The 23898-nt window shown below is 41.5% G+C and overlaps 1 protein-coding gene across 2 annotated transcripts in view; it reads left to right on the top strand.

Annotated features, from left to right (window-relative positions):
• Positions 1-294: 294 nt before the first annotated feature.
• Positions 295-23898, top strand: part of pdzrn3b (PDZ domain containing RING finger 3b) — a 108580-nt gene continuing 84976 nt past the window's right edge. Inside the window, exons 1-3 of one of the 2 annotated variants that reach the window (XM_079682646.1) lie at positions 295-1141; positions 8125-8211; positions 10252-10359. In XM_079682646.1, the coding sequence (XP_079538772.1) occupies positions 428-1141; positions 8125-8211; positions 10252-10359 (909 nt within the window). In that variant the 5' untranslated portion in view covers positions 295-427. The remainder of the gene's footprint in view (positions 1142-8124; positions 8212-10251; positions 10360-23898) is intronic. The other variant, XM_079682647.1, reaches the window with a different exon arrangement.

Below are 23898 nucleotides of genomic sequence, written 5' to 3'. Positions count from 1 at the left end.
CACCACGTATGTAGAGTCATTAATAGCAAATATAATGTTGACATTTTGAGGATAGACTGTAACTGTAGCTTTATAATTATCTAGGATGTCTATTTTTCGGTTTCATTGTTTTTAAAAACAATCAACTTCATCCAGATGTTGTCTTTTGTATTTAAAAGTTATACGACAAGTATATTTCTACTTAAAAAAATAACTCAAGTGATTATATTTTACGTTTAAAAACTTTTCAAACTTTTTGGAGAAGATTTACGAGGCGCACATGAACGCACCAAAAGTCTCGGTCAATTAGTTGAGTTTAGACAGTGAGGAGAGCCTGTAGTCGGTCTGTGAGCACTCCACCAATGACCAGCTAATAACGCCCCACTGCTCCGACTCAGAACAGCGGGGGTGGGGAGTGAAAAAGTTTGGCTTTGGACTTTCGGAAACCATGGGATTCGAGCTGGACCGCTTCAAGGGCACCGTGGACCCGGATTTTAAATGCAACTTGTGCAACAAAGTGCTGGAGGACCCGCTGACGACTCCGTGCGGTCACGTCTTCTGCTCCGGCTGCGTGCTGCCCTGGGTCGTCCAGCAGAGCAGCTGCCCCGTCAAATGTCAGCGCATCTCTGCCAAAGAGCTGAACCACGTCCTGCCCCTTAAAAACCTCATCCTGAAGCTGGAGATCAAATGTGACAACCACGCAAGGGGCTGCGATGCCGTGGTGAAGCTGCAGCATCTGCCTGAGCACACCGAGATGTGCGACTACACCCCGGCCAAGTGCAGGAATAAAGGATGCACGGAGGTCCTCAGCCTCGGGGACATGGATGCTCACATGCGGGAGACGTGCGACTGCAGACCGGTGGGGTTGTGCGAGAGCGGCTGCGGCTTGATGCTCACTCTCAGAGAGCAGAGATTAAAGAGCCACTGCTGCCTGAGAACCCTGAAGGCGCACAATAGCGCACTGCAATGCAAAATCATCAGCCTGGATAGGGAGTTCAAGCAGCAGACTATTAAAGCCAACAAGAGGGAGAAGGCACTGCTGGCTCAACTTTCGGAAGTGCACAGCGAGCTGCAGATGACAGCTCTGAAATATCAGAAGAAATTCACCGAGTACAGCGAGAGGATCGATTCCCTCACCAAGACCGTGGCTTTCTCATGCAAGGTAGGCTAATTTTAAGGAGTACAAGCAACTTTTGTCCTCTTGTACATTGTTACTTTCTCCCTGTCACTGAGGGATAACCTGCATTCTGATTTAAAACAAGTACAAAGAATACAACCTTTACTTCTAAAATGTTGGTTCTGATTGTTCATTCTGGTGTATAAATTGCATTTTCCTCCTCATTAATCCTTGTATCTGTGCCAACTTTATTTAAAATATCTTCCTCAAAATGTTTGCTTGCTCTTCCCTTTACTTGGCTTCCATGTTCTTTGGATAGTTTTGAACTACTCCCCAGATGAAAATATAACTTTTATTTGAGGATTTATCTAAGGGATTGTCCTCCTTCAAAGTTTTCAGGAGTCCTCCAGTGCCTTTTATTCACTGTCTGTTTTTGAAACATGGATGTCAGCTGTGCCTGTGGCCAGCTGGCAGTCAATGGGGGAGGGCCAAATATTTACTGCAGTTCTGTACACAACAAGAGCCAGGTTGCAGTTATATTGCCTCCTCGCAGCATGCTTGTTTGAGGCTCTCTGTCATCGGGTGTTAGCCCCTTTCCCCCTGAGACAATCATAACAAATTAGAACCATGGATGTAGCAAAGTTACTGGCACTAAAGTTGTATGTGTTGTTGAAGAGAGTGGAGATCAGTTCCCATATTTGAAGAGCTAAAAGTCCCCATGTTTTGTGGATACTGTGATAATGGATAAAAGGTGGAGTATTTCCTGCTGGTCACTGCTGGTTAATAATGTATCTAAATCTGTGGGCTAACGGGCCCCTGTTGAGGTCCAGGAGCCCTGGTGTAAGGGTGTTTTATGGCTCAAATAAAAAAAAACCTAATGCCTCCTGTAACAACCAATTATCAACATCATAAAGGATGGAGTAGTTCATAAGTAACTTAATGCATTGAATTAGTGCACGGTGGTTGCACTGCTGCTGTGATCAGCAGAGGGGAGGGGTCCTACTGTAATAATCAGGCTTAGTTATACAATCTGTCCAAGAACAGGAGGTGGAGCTTTTGATTGGGCACACACTGCTGACAGGGTTACATAAAGTAATGTGGATGAATGGGAACCTTCATGGACACTGCTCTTTAAACTTACACCTCTTAAAGGGAAAGTCTGGATGTTTTGAAGTGCAGGAGATGGTGGTCAGCACGTCTAAAGTTTAGGAAAAACAGACGTTAGTACTGGAATGAATGCAAAGCAATTTTCTATAGTATATTTATTATATTTGCACCGCTTTACCTTGCAAACACAGAGCCCTCTCTGACTGGGAACTGAAGCTGTTATGTTCATTCAAGCTGTCTTAAAACTCCCCCAGACACCAGAGTTATTGTTCTTCCGCTGCCTTGATCAGTTATTATAGCTCACGGTTTGTTTCTGTTCTCTTTAAAACACCAAAGTCACACGATAACATAAGCAAACTAACCGATTGAGGCAGCAGTAGACCAGCAACTCCAGTGTTTTGCGAGGTAAAATAACAATTTTCGTCAATGCTATGAAAATATTCTGAACTCAAGTCTTTCTTTAAGGTGGCTTAAATATGTTTAGCTTCTTCCCCTGCCCATAGCAGTACATTGCCTCGTACTTTTGTCTGCTCATTCAAACATGGGGATTTTCTAACCGCCATCTACTGGTAAAACATTCACTATTGACCTTATTCAACCCTACATCCGAACCAACCTTTTAACTCTCTTTTTTTTTTGTCATTGAAGTTTCAATTTCTCACTCAACTGCACATCTTGTTTAAGTGACACCTTCCAAAAAGGTTTGGTTTTGGTCCTCTTTTCCCTTGGTGGTGTCATTTCTTCGCTATGAACTCAATACCCAGAAAAACATGTTCCGCTAGAATGGCAAATTGCGCATCAAAATCACCGATCCGGGGAAATGGTGAAATCGCTCATGCTGGCATACAGGGGCTTTCTGGGTCTGAAACACAGCTGGTTATCATAGTTCATTTGACAACTGTGTTCCACTCCTACCACTGAGATATGTTCAGAGTATGTTCAGAGCTAACAGAAGTGCTTTGTTCTGAAATGTACATTTAAAAAAAAGCAGGAATTGTTCCAGAAATCATTCACATAAGAGAAAGAGCAGGTCGGATGAAACTACATTTTGTGGATGATGTGGTTTGTTGGAAACCTTTTTTTTTTTAAATAAAAATTAAATTAAATTGTTTTAGATAGACTCATTCATTGTGTCCAGTCAAGCAGAGAGCAGGCTTGTTTGGTGGGAGAGCCTCAACACACATGGCTACATGAAACGGAGCATAACAAGTGGGATTAGCTGTGGTGGGCGGGCGACTTGCAGACTGCTACTGAAGCCCCCTCAAAGCATTACTTCCTTTTTTTATGATGTCAGTAATGTTATCAGGTTTGGTGACACTCATTGCCTCTCTCATGGGGGACATCATGATTTGTCAAAGCAGGAAAAGCCCAGGTTAATGACATGTATAATGGCTCTGTTCTTTTGAATCCATGCTAGGGAGCCAGCATTCATAATGCCATGAACCTGGAACAGCTAAATGGAGTGCATCCGTTACTTCTAGCCATGTTGCACAAAGGTACATTTCCATGGTGAAAGTGCAGTTTTGTTGTGACATGTTTCTTCCTCGATTTACTGTGGAAGAGGGAATACGGGGCCTATCGTTACGGGTAACCTGCTTTAGTTTGTTTTTGCAACTCCGTCGCTTCTCGGCTTGGACTTCCTGAGCCAGATGGAGGGTTTTTAATGTCTTCGTTTAATAACCAGGAGGCGACTGTGAAGGAGATCAAGCTGACCTGGCTATGTGGAATTACTGACATGAGTTTCCAATAATAGTCCTGACACTTTTTAAATGTCTTGTCTACCATAGCAATAAAACAAAGCAGCTCAGATCTTCCTCTGCGTCACTTCAGGGCTGCTAGAATTGCTCTCACTCTTTCCATTTAGTTTCATTTCTGTTTTTGTACCGAGTTCCTCTTCAGCTGCCGTGAATGACGGTGTTTGTACTTGATGTGATAAAGAGTGTCTATCAAAATCACAAGACATAAAACAGATTGAGCCTGACATTGAATTTGATTTGGGAAATCATGGGCTCAATTGGATTAGGCTAACTGTGGTCTAATTTTAAAGCATGAATCTACGATAATTTAAAATAGGGCTGCTCATTTAATCACAATTACGATTATGGCTTGCAACGATTACGAAAACAACGTAATCAAAATAAAAAGATTCTTTTTTTATTATTACTTTTTTTTTTTTCAGTTGAATTATACTTAAAGTTCAGGGTGATCAACTGTTAAAAACATACTGTTCAAAAAATGTTCTCCAATAAATGGATGTTTTCAAAGTCAATGAATAATCGCATTTAATAATCGCAATTACAATTATTGACCCAAATAATCGAGATTATGATTTTTGCCATAATCGAGCAGCCCATTAGTTATCACATATTCATTGGTGCCAATTCAATATGTCATAAATCACATTAACAGCTATCGAGAAGTCGCTGAAAACACGAGTTCTGGGCATTTTATTTGAAAGTAAACCTTCAAATAAAGAAATTGATTAGGTTGCTGATTCCTTTTTATACTTTAGCTTCATTAATGATCTAATCGATTTGAAATCCATCACACACAAACTGCTATCAGTTAACCACCATGATCAAGCCACTGAGTTTCTGCCTCTTCAAGGAATACTTTAATCCCAACATGATCATTTGTTTATCAATGACCCACTCTGTGTCACTTTGATTCAGGGCTGCAGTATCTCAGTTTGTATTGAGTGTACGTCGTCGATTCAAAGCACTGGACTTCCCAGACATCATTGTAGCCGTCCATTGTTTCTAATGCTAGTATAGGTTGAATGCAAAGTGATAATTTCACTATGTAGAACCTCAAATGTGTTTTTGATTCGAGTCTTCTTTTGCCAATTCCATTCCTTAAGTTAACGTTGTCATTCTCAGATACTACCATGGTAAATAAAAAATAAAACAAATCTTAATGTATCGAAGTAAACGTTTTTTTTTTTTTTAACAACAACTAGGCCTACACTATATCAAAACATCAGTTAATAAACTCAGACACAACAACTGGTGCAGTCTAAATAATTGTAGCAAACATTAATGTGCTTGGAAAGTAGTGAGCATCTGACTGGATAAATGGGACTTTCTTCATTCAATAAACAGGCATGCAATACAGTGTTTCCCCTACCATTGTCTTGGAGGTGCGCTGCGCCCCCGGCAACGGAACCCCCCTGAAATTAAAGGTGTTTAAAAAATATATATATAGCACCAAATTGCAACTAATCTATATCTACTGTCACTTTTCACATTGAACATGTGCTCTTTTATTAAATAAACTAAACGCTTTCATTTTAAGTTGTGAGTTTAGTTTTTTTTTTACCCTAAGAAACACTTATGCATTCATCAATAACAATAATCCACAGCTCCTCTCTCTGCTCCAGAGGATTTAAAACATATATATCCCCCCGCTCAGGCAGCACCCCCCCAAAGCAGTAAACCTATAGGGGAATCACTGCCATAGATAATGGTCGTTTTGGGGGTTGAGAAGTATCCCCTCTATAATTCTAGGCCAATGAAACATTTTGTTCTGCATTACAGTACCTTCACTATAATAAGATTCGTTTTAAGAGGCAGACTGAGGGAAGCAGTTTGATGCAGGACAGACTCGGAAAGTGTGACTGCTGCTGAGGAGTGTGCCAAGGGAGCAGCAGACCAACATTTCTCTGCCAGCTTGCTCTCTTTCCTCGCTGTCTTGTTCTTCTTTTCCCATTAAAGTTAATGTTTACTTGGCATCCCTTCCATGTGTTCCAGTGTGATCATGTTTTGCCTTTTTGGTGGTGTTATTTTTTATCACCTAGGCATACCTTTTTGTTTAAGTAAATACACAACCTCCTGAAGAGATTAACCTCATTTTTTAGGGATTAGAGACTTGCTAGAGTGTTCACAGATGTGGAAAAAACACTCCTTAATTACTCTGAGTTCATTTTAACGGTTCTCGAGGACAACATGCAAATAACCTTTTAAAATTCTTCTAATTTGTTGTGAGGGCTTGTGGCTAATTCAGTTTAACTCCAGTGAACGACCTGTTTCTTCTTTTTTTGTGTCAAATTTGTTTTCACTTGACGCCCAACTGTTTTCTTGTTGACAGTAACGGCTGTAGTCTCTCTAATGGGGAGGCATGTGTCGCTAATGCTGTGCCGTGACACATTGCAGGAGCACACATTCCCGAATGGCCTGACATGCACATGATGGTCATTTTTGGAATATAGGGCAGTAAGGACACTGTACATGCCAAGCTTTATATTTAGTCAGCAGCATACTGGAGTGGCAGCTGAAATTAGGTTTCCTCATAACTCCCTTTAAGTCCTGCTTGGAAAACAACTATTAAGAGCTGACTGTGCTGGTTTCCCAGAGGTTTTCATGTCATGTTGTCACTGAGTAAGAGGTCCTCTGGTGTATTAATTTACAAAGGACAACAGTTTTTGAGGGGGAAGGGCTTTTCTGAATGGTCACTGTTGGTCTCTCGGCTTGCTGAGCCTCAGGGAGTGGCCAAAGCTGAATGATTTGAGAACAAATATTCAGTTATTGATTTATTTTTCTGACAATATTAGCCAAATACTAATATTATGGTTCAAAGCCACGGAATGGATTAAAGATGGATAGTTGAAAACAACGAATAATTACTTTTGCGAGATTGTTCATTACTGACAGTATGCAGAAGAAAAAATAAATTGGGAAATTAGATTTCTTATTACATGATACTTGTTAGACGCTTTTATCCAAAGCATACATACTCAATGCTGTGGACAATCCCCACAGAAGCAATTTGGGATGAAGTGCCTTGCAGGGACACAACGACATGCTGACTGCAGTGGGGTTTGAACCTGTGACCCCCTGATCCCAACACCTACGGACAACCCAGTAGTCTTATCATTTCAATTTGAGGCTTACAGTTTTAAACAAGGGTATTTGTACCAAGCATAGTCACAAACTTGTCTTGTGTCTAGATTCATTGAATATCAGATTCTTGTTCTTTAGGTCCTTTGAAAAATAATGTCCATTTAAGTTAAACTGTCGAGTCGTCCATAGAAACCCTGAATAAATCCCATTTACTAATATAACATTGGTCTCTCAATAACATTCAGATATCATTTTGATGTTCTATTTAATATCAACTACTTGGTTAACGACAAATCCATGGTATCTCACACCCAACGGTGTTTTGATATCCAGCTAACGACCCCTAATTATACTGTTGACAGCTTACCATTGTAACCGCTTAAGCTAACGTTAGCTTCACAGACTTAGCCTACATTATGAACTGCTTCACATAGTCCTGGGAGTCAAGACTCAGCTTTTTGAGTGATAAACTTAACATATTTACAGTATAAGAAACCTACTCTTTAGAGTTTTACCATGGGATTCCAGCAACTCTGCCTCTAGGTGCCAATCATTATACTCAACAACTACAGAGGTATTGTTAGCCGGTTAGCTAAAATGTTTATTTTGCTATATGTTAATCGTACAGACACGGGACCTCAGACAGATTGTTAAGAACGATCAATAACAAGTTCAGTCTCTTTTATGGCTTACACCAAGAATATGAAAGCAAAATGCCAGCAGTGTGTAAAACCCTAATTTGCTACACCTTGGAAGCAGCTGTTAAATATGTATTATCATTACATTTGAAAGTGGCACTGTTTCAAACTGCAGTTTTAACAAAAAACAATTAATTTCAGCCCTAGTGAAGATGTGAGTTCTCACTTTTACACTTTCAGATCACCTCATGCAGAGCTATCATTAATTAACTCAATACAATGTGTTAAACTATTATCCTTAATACATAAGATAATTGCATTTTCCTGCTCTGTTCTTCTACAAATCCAATCATTCTCTAGCTCACCTGGAGTTAATCAAGGATTATTATGTCATAACCTCCTGCCATCTCAAATGTTCACGTGTCTCTCCTCTGTCTGTCTTTAGGAAGGCGAGACAAAAAGCGTGACGGTTGTCCTTCTTCGTGAGGGCGGATCTCTGGGTTTTAACATCATAGGAGGAAGGCCATGCGCGGTAGGTTGAAAGCCGAGCGTCTTGGAGGTTTCATCTCCCCCCGGTGATCAGCCAAGTATCATATAGCAACGCAGGAATGAATAGCACATACTTGAAGCACCACAGACTTTCTCTGCACTGACGTACACATCTTTGACATTCATGCTTGTGTTTAGTAGTCTGTGGATTGATGTACCGCATGTATTACGTTTTATTGTGTTTATATATTGGTCTGGTTTCGTGGATTTGGCATTACAGATTAAAAAAACTATAATTACTTTTATGAGAGTTAAATCTGGGATTATGGCTTCGACCGCAGTTGTTTTGTCTCTAATTGAGGGGATTTTGGTGGTGAGGTAAACACAGAGGAGAGGAAAGGGTCTTTTTAACCCAGCCTGAACCTTTCACGGCCACTTTTCCACCCTGGGGGCTCTGAAGTGAATGTCGTTAATGATGCCACACGTTCTGCTGAGTGAAGGGTGGAAAATACCTCAACACTGGTTACAAACCTTCCATACATGGAGCCTCTTTCTGCAGCTGAAGTCCTATTGAAAAAGTATTCCCGTATCTGTTTCATTGGGACTGTACTGAATGGTTACAGGGATTTTTTTCCTCACTGACACAGTGACGCACTTTTCTGCAGCGACATAGATTACCATAGTAACACTTTTTATAGCGGGAAACTATAGAAAGATCTTCACATAAAAAGTTTTCTACCGGAGCCGCCTAGATTTGCAACCTTTTGTGACAGGACCATGCATCAAACCAAACCATAAGAGCGCTGATATAATACTTGGCTTTCCTGCTAGCCTCAAATCAACAGTCTGTGAAGCTATTCATTAAAATGGAAATACCTAATATACCAGTAGCCTTTGACACAATCGTTTCATGTGGCTGTCACTCTGGCATGGCTTGGTACGAGCAATCAGCTGCCAGATTATGTGGTCTGTGTAAGGGCTAGTTTGTCTACATCTCTGAAGATAGGGGGCTAGTTGTAAAGCAAAGAAGTAAGAATTAGTCTCAAAGCATTAACACTGTACATGATGCCTGTTGAGAGAGGAAGCAGAGCGGAAATAATTAATTAGATTTAGCACTGTGACTTCTAAAGTTTCTTGAAGTATCCCATTACATTGCAGTTGTGTGGCAGGACTGTAGAGTGTTTTTACATTTGGTTTTAGAGAGAGTGCTGATGGAGATGTAAGCAGTCTTAGCTGTGACCCTGGGGTCATGGCGACAGATCTACCTCATATCAATCCAACATGTCCACATGCCCTTTTGCAGGCCAGAAATGTCCCTTCAGGCCTGGGAAGCATCTGCAATTAAAGCTAACTCTTGAGTCAACACTCATGGGCAGGGTTAAAGGGTCAGTTCACCCACATTTATCAATAGACTTATTTTTCTCTTTCACCCCGACTGGTATCTAGCCCTCAGATATATTTGAATACATTGGCCCAGATTCTGGAATTAAATAGTTGTGACCCATTAGGGCTTTCATTGTATTTTGTTTATCCCCAAAAGTGGGATTTTGCACTCAGTTGTAAGTTAGTTGAAATACATTTCAAAATTGAACTACCATGTTTTGGTGCCTTTTGTGTTCAGTTCAATGTTATTAAATACATTTGTTCAATTGTCGGAAATAATTTTGTGGTATTTTAGCCGTAACAATTGTGTTGGTTGCGGGTCATATATCGTTATAGGAAAATGTCACGCAGCCCTACTTCCTGGAAATAGTTTGCAGCTAGATATGACGATTGATCCGAGATTTTTTTTTAAATGACTTCAGAAAAAACTGCTATTCAATTACATTTTATTGAGTTGGTAAAAGTTTCAGGGGATTCCTCAAACAATTCTTCCTTCTCTGGTGGCGGCAACTGCTCAATGTTTCCAGGGTTTTAAGAAGTAGCGTGCAGCTTTTTATTGAGAGATTTATTGGGACTTGTTTACGACACTACATTTCAGATTTTATGAGAAATGTATATGTACACCACTATCCTCTTACAATCGTAGCACTGTGTGTTTTTTTTTTATTGGCAAGTCATTAATTTAAATGTATTCTCACAGGACGACAATGACAGCACTTCGAATGAAGGGATCTTTGTATCCAAGATCATCGAGGAAGGACCGGCGGACAAGGAAGAAGGCCTTCAAATCCACGACAGAATAATAGAGGTATGTGTTTCATATGCAGGAAGTCGATGTGCTGGAGATAGGGAGGTTGGATTATGTGACAGCTGCCGTCTACCTTATAAAGATGACGACAGCAAGGAGGCAATATTTATGTTCCTGTGACTTTAGAAAATTAAACTCCAGCGGAAAGTAGTGACACGGTGAATATATATTTTGGCCTTTTATTTCAGCTCAATCCTGTTGACAGTAAATGTTTCAACTGATACTTCTACCAATCAGCACTCAGTCAAAGGCTTTGTTAAGTGGGGCATCCCTGCAGATAGAGTGGATTCAACCTGAGGCGAAGCTGTCTGTGGTTTTTGCCGAGTGAAAAAGAGCCCTGTGTTCGCTTCCTAGCTGATAAATCCATTATGACAGAGCTGCCGTGTAGGATCCTCCTCTCGCCTTTTAAACAGAATCTCTTGTGGAAAGGTCGGCTCACCCTGAGGTCAACTTGAGGGATGCGTTGAGAACTCTGCATCACAAAGGTTGCTTTTATAGAACAGTTGTCAAGCAGAATCCCACACAATGGCTTCATTGAGCGGAGATGTTTATGTGCATTACCAATGTAAGTGTATCACCGCCTGCCGCAAGATGACAAATATGGTTTGTCCCAGGCTTTATTGTCAAACCTCAGTGAAATTGCCCCGGAGCTTTTTAACCAGACGGACATATTTGTTTACAAGAAAAGAAGACTTCGACATCTGGACCAAGTTGATCACTCTATCCTGTCATTTAGGCAAAAAACGCCACAAGCACTCTGGCACAAGCCTCATGCCACGGCTCTAAATACTGTGGTTGTAAGTACGGCGAAACCATAACCAAGATGTGACATGTTAGTCCTCAGGTATAATCACTTGCAGTATCACAATCAAGTGGCTTTAAGCTTTCTGCAACCCGAGATCCCTCAACAAAGGGTAGGTTAAACTAGCTATTCTGGTGACTTGAGATCAACAAGAGACTCTGAGTGGGCCACAAGCTGATGAGCGAAGAGACAGTAGCTCATGTCACATGAACGTGGCACTTGAGTGTGTGTCTTTTGCAATGCATCTGCTGCGTCTGTTTTTATGAGTGTTCTCCCATGCGTTTGCCAAGGCGTGTGTGAAGGTTTGGGAATTGTATTAACGGGCCAGATGTTGCTGTATTTAGTTACTTGAGAAGATATCTTGTGTATGATTTTGTGTTGGGACGGCCATTCACCCTGTATCGCCTAAAAGAAAAGACAGAGAGGTGTGTGTGTGTGTGTGTGTGTGTGTGTGTGTGTGTGTGTGTGTGTGTGTGTGTGTGTGTGTGTGTGTGTGTGTGTGTGTGTGTGTGTGTGTGTGTGTGTGTGTGTGTGTGTGTGTGTGTGTGTGTGTGTGTGTGTGTGTGTGTGTGTGTGTGTGTGTGTGTGTGTGTGTGTGTGTGTGTGTGTGTGTGTGTGTGTGTGTGTGTGTGTGTGTGTGTGTGTGTGTGTGTGTGTGTGTGTGTGTGTGTGTGTGTGTGTGTGTGTGTGTGTGTGTGTGTGTGGTCAAGCCATTGTGGGTGAAGTCACAAAATCCCACCGATGAACAGAACACATGAACTGAAAGTACGGAAAGAGCCTAAGGAGCTAGCAAAGCACCCTATTAAGTGACCTTTTCTTTTCAAGAGGTGAGAGATTATTTGAAAAATAGCATCATAATAAATCATCCAACCATTGAAATAGAAATAGGCAGTTCAGAGTTGCTGTTCCACTTTGGATTGGAAACCTGATAGCAATTGTAGGTTCACATTACGAAGACTCATTCTTTGTTTGCTGGGTCAAACAAAGGTTCCATGTCATGGTTTCTTCAGACCACAATAAGGACTTCCAACGTCACATGTTTGCGATTGTGCAGCTTGCATTTTTAACCTCGGGCCATTGGGTCTGTGAACTCTCAGTGGTGAATCAAAGGAATTTAATCCTGAGCGCCAAAAGGCAGTTTCATGTTTTTGACTTGTGGGTTGAAACCAACAGATTGTAAAAACAACTTCTCCAGCTTCCTGTGTGGAAACGCTGAGGCCTTTAAATCTTATCAAATCTCATGAAGTAGGATTTTTTTTTTTCAGGCAAATGCTGTATGCCGGCATCAGTGGCATTCACACATATCTATAGGACAAGTTTTACTACATGTGTAATGATCTTTGCAGAAGCTATATTTTCAAGGTACGCCTTAAAAATAGGTGCTTTTAGGATGGCTAAAAAGATCCATGAACCAAAGGAGATGATAGGTGACCATTTTCTTGTTTTTCAATTTAGTCCAAAACCTCATAAACAATCATTAAAGGGCAAAACCTGAGATCGAATAGTGAGATGTTTGTTGATGACAAATTGATTCCCAAATAAATGACCAAACCTGGAAACAATTGATCAACAAGGCAATTAATGGAGTAATCGTTATGTGCAATCTCAGGGTGTCCGCGGGTAAGTTAATAAATCAATTTAGCAAAAATTAAGGCTATTAAAAAAAATTAAACAGCATTTTTCAATGTGTTACATTTTGTAGCTTGTTTTCAATAAGTTTATAAATGGTCCAAAGAGGTTGTATTCTACAGTCTGCCTGAATGTAATCATTGCGTAGGTGTGTAGTGTGATTCTGTGTAGTTTTTTTATGGCATCCCGTTGGATTTGACGTCGTCTGAACAGGACATCGCACGCTCACTGCTTGATAGCGCGAGGGTCCGTTTACGCCGGTTGTTAAACAACATCGTTATGGGGAAATGCAAGTTAACGTCCAAATGGTTGGAAGATAAGGAGGAAGGACAATCAATACTGTATATAGTCAATGTGAGGTAAAGTGTGTCGCCAAGGTAACCGGTTAGAACCCAAAGTGGCGATGAGGTCTCAAAATGTATGGAAAGGTTCTTAGAAAAGGTCTTAAAAGTTCTTACATTTGATTTCAGGATTCCTGCATATACCCTGAATCTAAAAAGTAAGCTTCAATCAGCTTTTCATATTTACCTTTAAGGTGTTAGCTCCAACAGCACTTCTAAAAGGCAGCGGCTTCAGAGCACCTCTTGCCAAAAAGAGAGCTTGCAAAAACACTGTGTATACTTTTTAATAAATCCTTGGTTTGAGTTTAAATGTACTTTAATAGGTGCATGTTTTAATATTCCTTATATTAAAGCTGCTTTGACTTAAGGCTAACGAACTAACATCACGACACCAGACTTATTATGCCATTAGCATTGATTTGTTGTTTCTGGCCATGTGATGAGCTAGTTTAATTATTCACACATGTTCACAAGTTTTTGACTTTGTCTGTTCGTGGCGTACAGTGTTTCTAAAAATCGGTTTTATTGTTGCGGCAAAAAGGTTAAATAGAGTGGAGAGTGGGCTGGAATTACGAACACATAAAGTAGGATAAAACGCAACAACTATGAACCACAGAGTTATTTTTAGCATTCTCCACCACATCACCACCACCCTCATTTACATTACAGTAGACGGGCATGATCTTCCTTTGTTCCCTCACAGGTGAATTCTGACTTACAGAGGCAATCTTTTCGACAGCCCTCACAAGCCATAGCATTACCTCGCTGCGGGGGATCGACCGCTCTGTTACAGAACAATCATATTACATGGAGCGGTGAAGAGCAAGTTCACCTGAGCAGGCAGAAAAAACGGAGATGTTTTCCCTTCCTGTAGTAAAGGTGTTAGTTCCAGTAAGTCTATATGGATGTCACATGTACATGACGATCCACGGCTCGTACCTCTATAACAGGCTCTTAGCGGGGGAGTGTGATAGCAGATGGCTGTCCTCTCACTGAGCTACAGGCTGGTATGAATCAGCACATGAATGCCTCCTTGTTCAACCGGACCTTTTTCTCATAAAAACCTGGAGCCGTGTTTGCTTTCGCTCGCCCCTCTGCATGCTAAAAAGTCTTAGCACTGCGGTCAGGATCTGCCCGTGTTTGCCGCCGGGATTTCATAAATAAGTTCTGATTCAGAGCTACGAGGGGATCGCTGTGGAAAAAGGGCCTCTGCTCTTCAGCTCTGGTTTTCACACAGCTGATTGACATGTTATTTCGAAAGTCAAGTGTTTACATATTTAGCGTATGCATGTAATCCCACCAATGTCTCTACACAATGAGCAATACTGGAACAATCCTGACCTTCCACTTCCCTTAGGCCTCTTTGCTTGTGCAATGCAAAGCCAATGTCACAATCCCCGAACGAGCGTGCCTGAACTTTTTAAAGCGAAGGGGATGTTTTCGGTGCAGGCTTTCGAGTGTGAAAATAGGAAGAGAATGGAGACGCCTGGGCTGCTGTTGTTAACGTCGCCTTGTAAATCCTCAGCAAACATTCTTAGGTCGCAGAGGGTGAACGGCAACAAGTACTTTAAAATAAACTGACATCGGGAGCAGCCAGTCGGAATATGGAGGTTGTTTTTGGATGGAGGTGAGGGAAGGAATGTGCCCCTGCTAAGACAATGTTTGCATACATATTCTCTGGATAAAAGGTTTATAGAAAAACCTTTTCATTCAACTGCTTGAATCATTTTAAAGTACTATTGCTGGTTTTTAAAGCACTAAATGGTTTAGGACCAACTTATATTAACGAGCTCCTGCAAAAATATGAACCATCAGGAGTCTCAGGTCTGCTGGGACGGGTCTGCTCTCAGAGTCAGAACTAAACAAGGAGAAGCAGCATTTAGTTTTTATGCCCCGACCATCTGGAACAAACTCCCTGAATCCTGCAGATCAGCTGCAACGGTTGATATTTTTAAATCGAGACTAAAAACTTTTCTTTTTGACGCTGCATTTGGATGAGTTGTTCACATTTTAACTGCAGTTTGGCTTTTTATCCATGTATTTTATACCTATTGTGTTGATTTGATTAACTTTGCTTTTTAAATGCTTGTTTTTAAAATGCCTTTTTCTAATGTGCTTCATCTGTATATTGTTCTTAAATGTCTTGTCTTATTTTGTAAAGCACTTTGGGTTGCCCTGTGTTGAAAGGTGCTCTATAAATAAACTAGCCTTGCCTTGCTTGATACAACCCTAACCCCTTGTAATGCATGGAGCAAAAATGGAAGGAATATTTGTGCCGGTAAAGTTTAATGCAAGTTGGACTAGCTGCCAGCAACCTCTGCTCATTTAATCTGTTTGAGATGCATAATGATTTGTTTTAGGGTGATTAGCTTGAGCAGTAGGAATGTGGTGGAGAATGGCCAAGGGTCACAATCAAGCTTTTCTGAAATAGAAAATAGGCTGCTCTTAAAACAGCACTGTATTATTTATTGGCAAAGAATATGAAACTTGAACCTTCGTCCTGAGACTTTGTAACTCACTACGTCCATATCAGCTTTATTGTGTTTGACACAACCTGTTCCCACGGCCTTATTGCTGCAGCTTATACTAATTACCAAAGTATCAATGGGGGGCTAAAGTTAACTCCATTGTAGATGTTTAAAACATGAGAAAAACGACTTTGTACTCCAATGAATACATTTGATCCCAAACTGCCAAAAGTGATTTCACGTCTATATTTAAAAGTGACACCCCTTAAGGATGCACATATGCAATCTCTTACTTGTCAGTCGCTAGCTGTAAGAGTTGCGAGGTTACCCACAGTGAGCCACTAAACACCCCACAGTTACTTAAGTGTCAAGCCCCAGCCAGATTGCACTTAGCAGTGACTGACAGAAATGTGAAGTGAGCTGCGTTTGAGGTGGGTCCGAAGCATGCATGTCAATGAGCCATTATTCCTTTTTCGGTGTCAGGGCCAGCCATGCAAGCCAAGTAAGATTACTGAACAATTTAGGGAGGAATTGGAAGCAGAAATGCTGCCCTTTGCTGCATTTTAGGTGCATTAATGTTTCCTTTGGAAATTCCAAATAAAATCCTGATGACATAAAGGTTAGTTTCATTATAGCTGATTCAGTAAGTGTTCCCTAATGTTCTCTATGCACTACATGGCATGTTGTTCAATGTTCTCAAGGATAGTTTTATATTGTCAGTGTGTTTAAGCCCTGAATGAAATGGTATACTTGATTAGTTCACTGTTACTGACTGTTATTATTACCTCCGCCAAGGAGGTTAAGTTTTCGGCTTTGTTTGTCTGTCAGCAGGATTATGGACAAACCTTTGGCCCAATGTTTTTCTATTAAACATGGTAGGAGATGGGCCAAGAAATAACAGAGTTACGGAGTTCGTTACAATGGCAAGATGGGGCATTTGTGCTGCAATTATGTGGTGTCGAAATACCCACAAAAAACGATTTCCCAACTAAGAAGAACGCCCTTCAAGTCTCAACAACTTGAAAATGGATATCACGGTGTTGTTCGAATCCCCCAACAAATCTTCTTTCAACATTATGATTTAAGGCTCAACAATACAACGAACAACTACTTCCCAACTCGGGGAAACAGACAATCCGAGGAGCATGTGAGTGCATCATTGGCATCGATCTAGGCTCTCTGAGTGCCATTCTAGTTGGCGCATGTAGTGTCATTGAATCCGGAGAGTTGTCGTGTCAGAAGGTGTGTTTAGGTGCATGTCACTGAAGCGTATGATAGTTTGGACTTCACTGTCACTAATAAGTTGTCGCAGCACATAACATCGTTGGCAGGACATGTGCCAAAAGTTCCCCAGGCGTTATTTCTGATCCGGAGGGCTACGAGGAACAGACATAGAATTTATTTCCCTAAGGGGGATCACATGTTGTTTGGCATTCTTAGGCAAGAAGCAGGCCTTTGTCAGGGTCTTTATTGGATGGTGGCCCCTCTGCAGGCAGCGTGTTTATTCCCCAGATGGGCAAGCTGAATGTGGCACCGCTCTGTTTCTCCTGTCTGAGCTTATAGACACGATGAATCCACCCCAGGCTAAGCGGGCCAATCCTAGCTGCGAGCCACATTCCTGTGCCCCGTGGTCCAGCTGAGGCAGGAGCAGGACATTAAATCAAATCTAACTTTAAAGAGTCCATAATCAGCTTCTGGTGGTGCCTGCTGCCCTATTCAGAGCTGGTTTTAAGAAGTGAGGACAAGCACACCTTTGTTTTCCACCGCTCTATACGGGGAGGGGGGGGAAACGTTTTTTAAGATGTGGAGTCGTGTCAGTCTAGAGATGGTGTGAGTTGAGCTTATGCCTCGCTGCCTCCAGAAAGCTGCTTTTGTGTCTCTCCCGCTCGACACTCGCAGAATATTGAATTTTCCACTCAGTTTAAACAGCTTGTGTCCTCAAAGGCCGTCCGTACGCTTAATGATTTATGTGGAGACGTACAGTCTGGGCCTACTGTAAAGTGTGTTTGCTCTGCTCCAACAAAGTCTCGCTCCTGCCCCCTTGTTCTCTGGAGCTATTGGGTTAATTTACGGCTCCCAAAAGGTCTACAGAGGGCAGAAATAGACAGGTGTAATTAAGGCACATTTTCCTGCCAGTCAATCACTGTCCTTTGCGTAAATGGATCAGTAACAATCGTCTCAGGTTGCTCTTCCAGCTGCTTCTCATGTCAGCCTGGCCCCCAAGCACAGACTACCCACCGACTCCTAATTAACTACCCTCAATTAAACCCTAATAAGCTGATTAACAGACCCTTAGTTGGGCTGTAATGGCCCGTCGTTTCCTCCCAGTGCCCTTCTGAAATGCATCTTGACGGCAGCATGTTAATGACCGCCCACTCCCTTTCTCCCTCTCTCTCACACTTTCTCTCTCTCTCTGGAAAAGACAGTGGGTTTCCATCTGGTTAAATTACTGCCACAAAAAGTTTGAAGCATTTTTTTAACATTAATAGATTGACATTCAGTTAATAACAAAAAGTGAGTCTCTCGCTGTTTCATCCTATGATCAATTTAAGATTTACATAACAATTCCAAGTAGAAACATGAGAAGTACCTCAGATTTTCCATGGAACAAGTATAGCAAATGGTGAAATTACTTTTAAGTAAATCTTAACCTTACAACGTTATTTGACTCAACAATATCACCTAAGCCTCCATTACAGTAAGTAGTTCTTAAAATGTACACTGTATGATCTACATGAGTGAATAGTTTCCAAATTGCCATGACATTTTCAGAGCACTTTAAGGACTGGTTGTCATGTTGGCTCCAATCCTTACAACCTTTGAAAGCTATTAAATGTACTTTGAGGTTTCAAGTAGAGAGTTTAGGTTCTCATGTGAATGTTGGCTTGGTGTAGTTCGATATACGGTTACCTTCACTATTTCAATGTGTATTTTAAAAATGAATATACTAAATTCTGGTATCTCTCTTGAGGATTGACACCACTCTTTCACCATACCAAGGAACCCTGTATGAGACTGGGATACTCTGAGCTTGCATGACCCCTAAATGCTAGTGATATAACCAGATCACATGAAAATCAATCTAGTCCAGCTTCAAGTAATGCATTTGTGACCAATCAGCATGTGCGAAAGATAGATTCTGCATTAGCATCGGTTTATCTGAACTCTAGTGCATTCCTTCATTTAAAGAAGAGGTCAGATTGGTTGAACTAAGTCTTTGATAGAAGCTGATAGACAGTCATCCAATTACTTGCCAAGTCTTTTCTGGAAGTGTTTTTTTACAGAAAGTTACCAAGGACAGCTTCTCAGATTGTTCTGAACAGACAATCTGAAGGTCAGGGTAGAGATAGTTTTAATTAACCCTGTGAAGAGTTCTACTTGTTTCTCTTCCAGGATTTGGAGACATTGGCGCCTTAGCCTATACAGACAGTGAGCATGTGTGGCTAGCTGTGATTGGACTGATTTTATGTTTTTGATCTGGTAGTTTTGATCTGTTTTGATCTGTTTAGCTTTTTATCTTATTTATTGATGTGTGTCTTGTCTTTTTGTACGTGATATGGACCTTGAGTCTGAAATAAAGATTGAATTATACTCTGCGACCGTTTAACATGTCAGTGCTACTCTTGAGTCCCATAGCAGATTTCTGTTCAACTGTACCAAAGATAACTCAGTATTTCAATGTAGCTTTCTCAATATTCAACATGAACACAGGGTGTCGTATTGCCATACTGATATTCTGTACAAACTGTGAAGTCCACTGAGACAAATGTAACATTTTTGATATCGGGCTATATCAATAAACATTGATTGATTGATTAAACACAGTAGGAACCTCACCAGGGAACATGGCAGAAATGGAAAACTGTGACAAAGTCCTTAAACCAGCAGCTTAATAAAAGTGTTGACAGTCTTTCCCAGATGTATTCCCATTGTGTAGACCACAGGTTAAAACTCCTATGCTTCTACATTTAAAGACATATTAAATCTGTGTTCATGGGGTCCTGCTGCAGAGGAGACAGAAATCCTGAAGGCCTTACTTCCTAATTTCTGTCTGAGCGTTAGGGACGGACTGCAGAAATGACTCTAGACGGTAAAATACTTCACTTTGGTGCTTTTGTCGAATAAACTAGGGTATATGGAGGTAGTTTATTCCACTGAGAGCTTATGGATAACGGCAATTTGGCCAACATAACAACTAAATGGGGGCTGGTGATTGAGAGTGTGCTCCGTGATGGGAAATCAATTAAGTGGAGGAACAGGCTGCCAACTATGTGGCCAAATAAATCACAAGATGTTGACATGCATGCTGCTCTGGTTATGGAGTTGTTGTTGGTACATTTGATAAGATTACAAAAAAAACCTGAAAGTCAGTTAGAGAACACCTACAGTCATATCTCTTTTGACACAACAACTGGATTCTCGTGAGTCTGTTTTATGACCGGCACCAGCATTACGGTGATGCACAGAGGGACTTTCCTGTTTTTATTACACAGACTCCATCCCTCCCTATAGTCGGCTGCAGTCAGACGCAGTGGCACGTGTATTTGTTTCTACGGGAATGGCTATAGGCTGACAGTGATTTAGACATGGTTTTGTGAGGCATTGTAGGATCCAACTTTGGTCCCCTCAGCAGATTATAGGCTTAAGAATTCCCTCATCAATCAAAATGCCCGAATATACTAGTCTTCATCTCCTATGGAACCATTGCAGTTTTTGCTCCAGTGAAATGATGAAGTGGTCTTCATTTCTTTACCCACAGCTCTGTGTGACTTTAATCTCCGCTTGCTGTTAATCATATACAGTAGCTCTTTCCTACGCTTCCCTAACTCTGTCAGCCCTGAAGGTCGCAATTCATTCCGTTCTGAAGCACTAACGGGACTTCTAAAATCATGAAACTGAATTGTTCCCGTAAGCTTAAGGAGATGAAAGACTGACTATCAACAAGCAACAGGGTAATAAAAAGTAATGCCGGGTCAGAGCTATTGATTTTAGAATGAATGCTTTCTGCTTCCTAGCATTCAGGTACTTTACATTCGAAGCAAGGCAAGGGCACACGCCTCGAGTTGCTGTCTTCACCGTAGAGCAGGCGGCACCCATGATGAATGTGCCCTAGTGAGCTATGCAGCCCTTTCAGCTGTATAGTACACTAATGCAAATAAATCTGACCAGAAAAGTGAGTTTGGGCCTCAAGTAGGCATTTCAGATCCAAATGAGATAAAGATGTAGCCAGTCATGGCCTATTTGATACCCCAATGATAGCAGAAGCATATTTGAAAGAATGAAATCGGTAACTTAAAGACTCTTGCGGTGTGGAAGGTCCATCCAACCCACTCTTTGACCGAAAGTCGTGCTTTCTCGTCTCATTTGTGGTTCAGGTAAACATTGCTTTTTCCAATCACTCCTTCCCATCCGAAGTTCTACTCTGACCTTCAGAACAAGTCTGAAACAAGCCTGCTCTCATCAGCCCATACACACTGCAGCACTGCGGCTATGACCAACATTGCTGCCAACAGATGTTAGGTTTCATTTCGTAAGGCCCCATTAGGACTTAACAGATGCAAAACACACAGGGTTGACATCACCGTACATAATTGTCCCTCCTGTACAGGACAGATGTTCGGTAATATGTGAGCTAATTGGAATACACCAACACACAGAGAACTTTTGCGCATGTGTATTTACAGTACTGATGCAGAATGAGTACACACACATTTGGTTCTTCTGCTTTAAAGGGACAGCTAACCCTCAAATCTCAAATACATGTTTTCCTGTAATTCTATTCATAAGTATGGTATAGGGAGGCGTGTGGCGCAGTGGATAGAGCCTTGGTGTTGGGATCAGGGGTCACAGGTTCAAACCCCACTGCAGTCAGCATGTCGTTGTGTCCCTGGGCAAGACGCTTCACCCCAAATTGCTCCTGTGGGGATTGTCCACAGTACTGAATGTATGTAAGTTGCTTTGGATCAAAGCGTCTAACAAGTAACATGTAATGTAATATAGATTATTCTTGGTGTGATCTGCCGAGTTTTGTAGATATCGGATGTAAAGATATCTGCCTTCTGTCAAATACAATGAAACTTGATGGCATTCTGTTTGGTTTGCCCAAGAGTCAGAAAAAAATATATATATGAAAAATTCATTTGTCCCTTTTACCCTAAGATAATGCACTAGAACAAAATAGTTCCTTCAGGAAACTGCTCACAACCAGATCTGCGGATTACACTATGAGTTATCGAGTCATGATTTCTGTAGAAGCATTGCTATTAAGTTCTTAAAATGCATTTAATTGATGAGAAAGCACACCCACTCTCTGTATTAAATGGCGTTGGATGCCAGTAGCTCTTGGTACTACAAGCCTATGAGGTATTAGCATTAATGGGCCACAGCTAAGAAGCGACCCGGTCTCCCTTATCCAAATGTTTTTTCCACTCCACCATCTTCCCATTCTCCCCTCTTTGGGAGACTTCTTAGAGTTCCCCCTCCATTCACCAGCCGTCTATTGGAACTGGTGGCCGCCGCGCCGCCTTTTCTCATGCAAATTTGTGCAAATAGAAAACATTGTTCTTCAGCGTGGTTCTCCGTCTCTGTTACGCCGCTTTGCTCTGGCCTTTCTCTAGTTCCCCAGAGAGAGAGAGATGTTCCCTTTCAAGTGTTACCTCTCTGCCTCATTCAAGACTTCCTCTTTCCTTTTGACAAACAGCCTGGAGGACTGGCCGTCACCGGCTCATTGAGCAAGCTTTTCAGCCATCAAGCATAGGGAGAAAAACAGACAGAGATGTTCTGCAGGCGCCTCCCTCGGACATCCTCGCTCATGTCTTATTTTTTCCCTCCCCTCATATGATGAGTTATTCTATAAAGGGAAGTAAAGTGGGCTCCCTCCCAATACTCCCTTTTGTCTGAGTATATACAGGTTCTCTTCCTACAAGTGCTTACTTCTCTTCCTTCGAATTCAACCTGCATATATTCAGTGATATATGCCACATGTAAGCAATCAGTAAAAAGAACATGGCCTCTCGCATCACTGAATTTTGTTGGACATAGCTTGAAAGAAGCTACTATAATTTTGAATAACACTTTTCATAGCCCACCTGTGAATAGCTGATTTTCGGTATTTCGGCATGAGCCTGCAGTTTTATTAAACGGCTTGATCAAAAACACATGTTAAATAGCTTCTCTCTCCCATTCACTTGTCCTCTCATCAAAATGGTCCACCATGTACCTGGGGTTGAATAGGTTGTGTCCACAAATTTGTGTAGATCATGTCATACGATAGTGCTTAGGCAGAGAAAATAACTGGCAGGCTCAGGAGAAGCCCAGGACCACCGGCTGAGAGCGCAGAGCCTGTGCCAAGGTCAACGCCAAGGTGTCAATAAAGATACCTTTGCTCCCCGCTAACAGAGAGGTGCTTTGATTAGAGCCTCAGCAGGAATATGCAGCATTTAATCAGTTAGGTATGCCTGCCGACGCACAGTGGCAGCCATTTTGTCTGAGTCTTGGAGTGAGATCCAAAGAAATGTCCCCCTTCTGCCCTCCGTACTCCAACCGGAGCTCTTTGCCGAATGTGTGATTGATATGTGCAGGTGGTAAAGGATATCCCCCAGAGTAAGAGTTCCTAGCTAACTTGAAAGACCATTTGACATCTTATGAAAACAGAAGTCTTAAAGCAGAGAGGCAGCGCAGGCCAGGAAAAGAAAAATAAGTGTCATTAACGTCTAATGTCTCTAACGTCATGCCTCTACTGGCTGGACAATAGGCCTTTTGTAAGTCCATTGTCGGCTCTTTTTTTAACACCATAAGCCCGGCTGCCTTGGGCTTACTTTTAAACACAAGGATATTTAGCTCTTTTTGTCACTACAGTTTCCACACTCCACTCGTCAGTGACAGTTCACCCTGGAAATAAATGGAAGGGGGCTGCGAGAGCCAAGAGAGGAGATGGAACATTATTGTCGAATAAAGCAGGGAGCCTTTTCTCCTGCAGAGTGCTGACGTGTTTCAGTTCATGCGTGCACCAGTAAAAGTCAGAGGGGACTTTCACTGATGCTATAAAATATTTTTGTCAGGTTTAACTGATATCCAATCATGTGTATATGGCACAAAGGGTTTAAGCCCAGGTTATGGTCCAAAAGAAGACTGGTTTTGATTGTGTCCATTTGCTCAGATTTTCTCTTTGAATGTTGGGATCAGTGTCAGGGTTAGAAATATCCCACATGATCCTTGAATTCTTGATTTATACTCTGTCTAGCAAACAATAGGTCCCCGCCATCTCTTACATGCAACCTACATTTCCACCAGATATCTA

This window comes from Notothenia rossii (assembly GCF_949606895.1).
Source record: "Notothenia rossii genome assembly, chromosome: 5".
In the NCBI taxonomy this organism is placed as follows: Eukaryota; Metazoa; Chordata; class Actinopteri; order Perciformes; family Nototheniidae; genus Notothenia; species Notothenia rossii.
The sequence above is the reverse complement of the archived record's forward strand: the minus strand, read 5'-3'. Positions and strand labels throughout refer to the sequence as shown.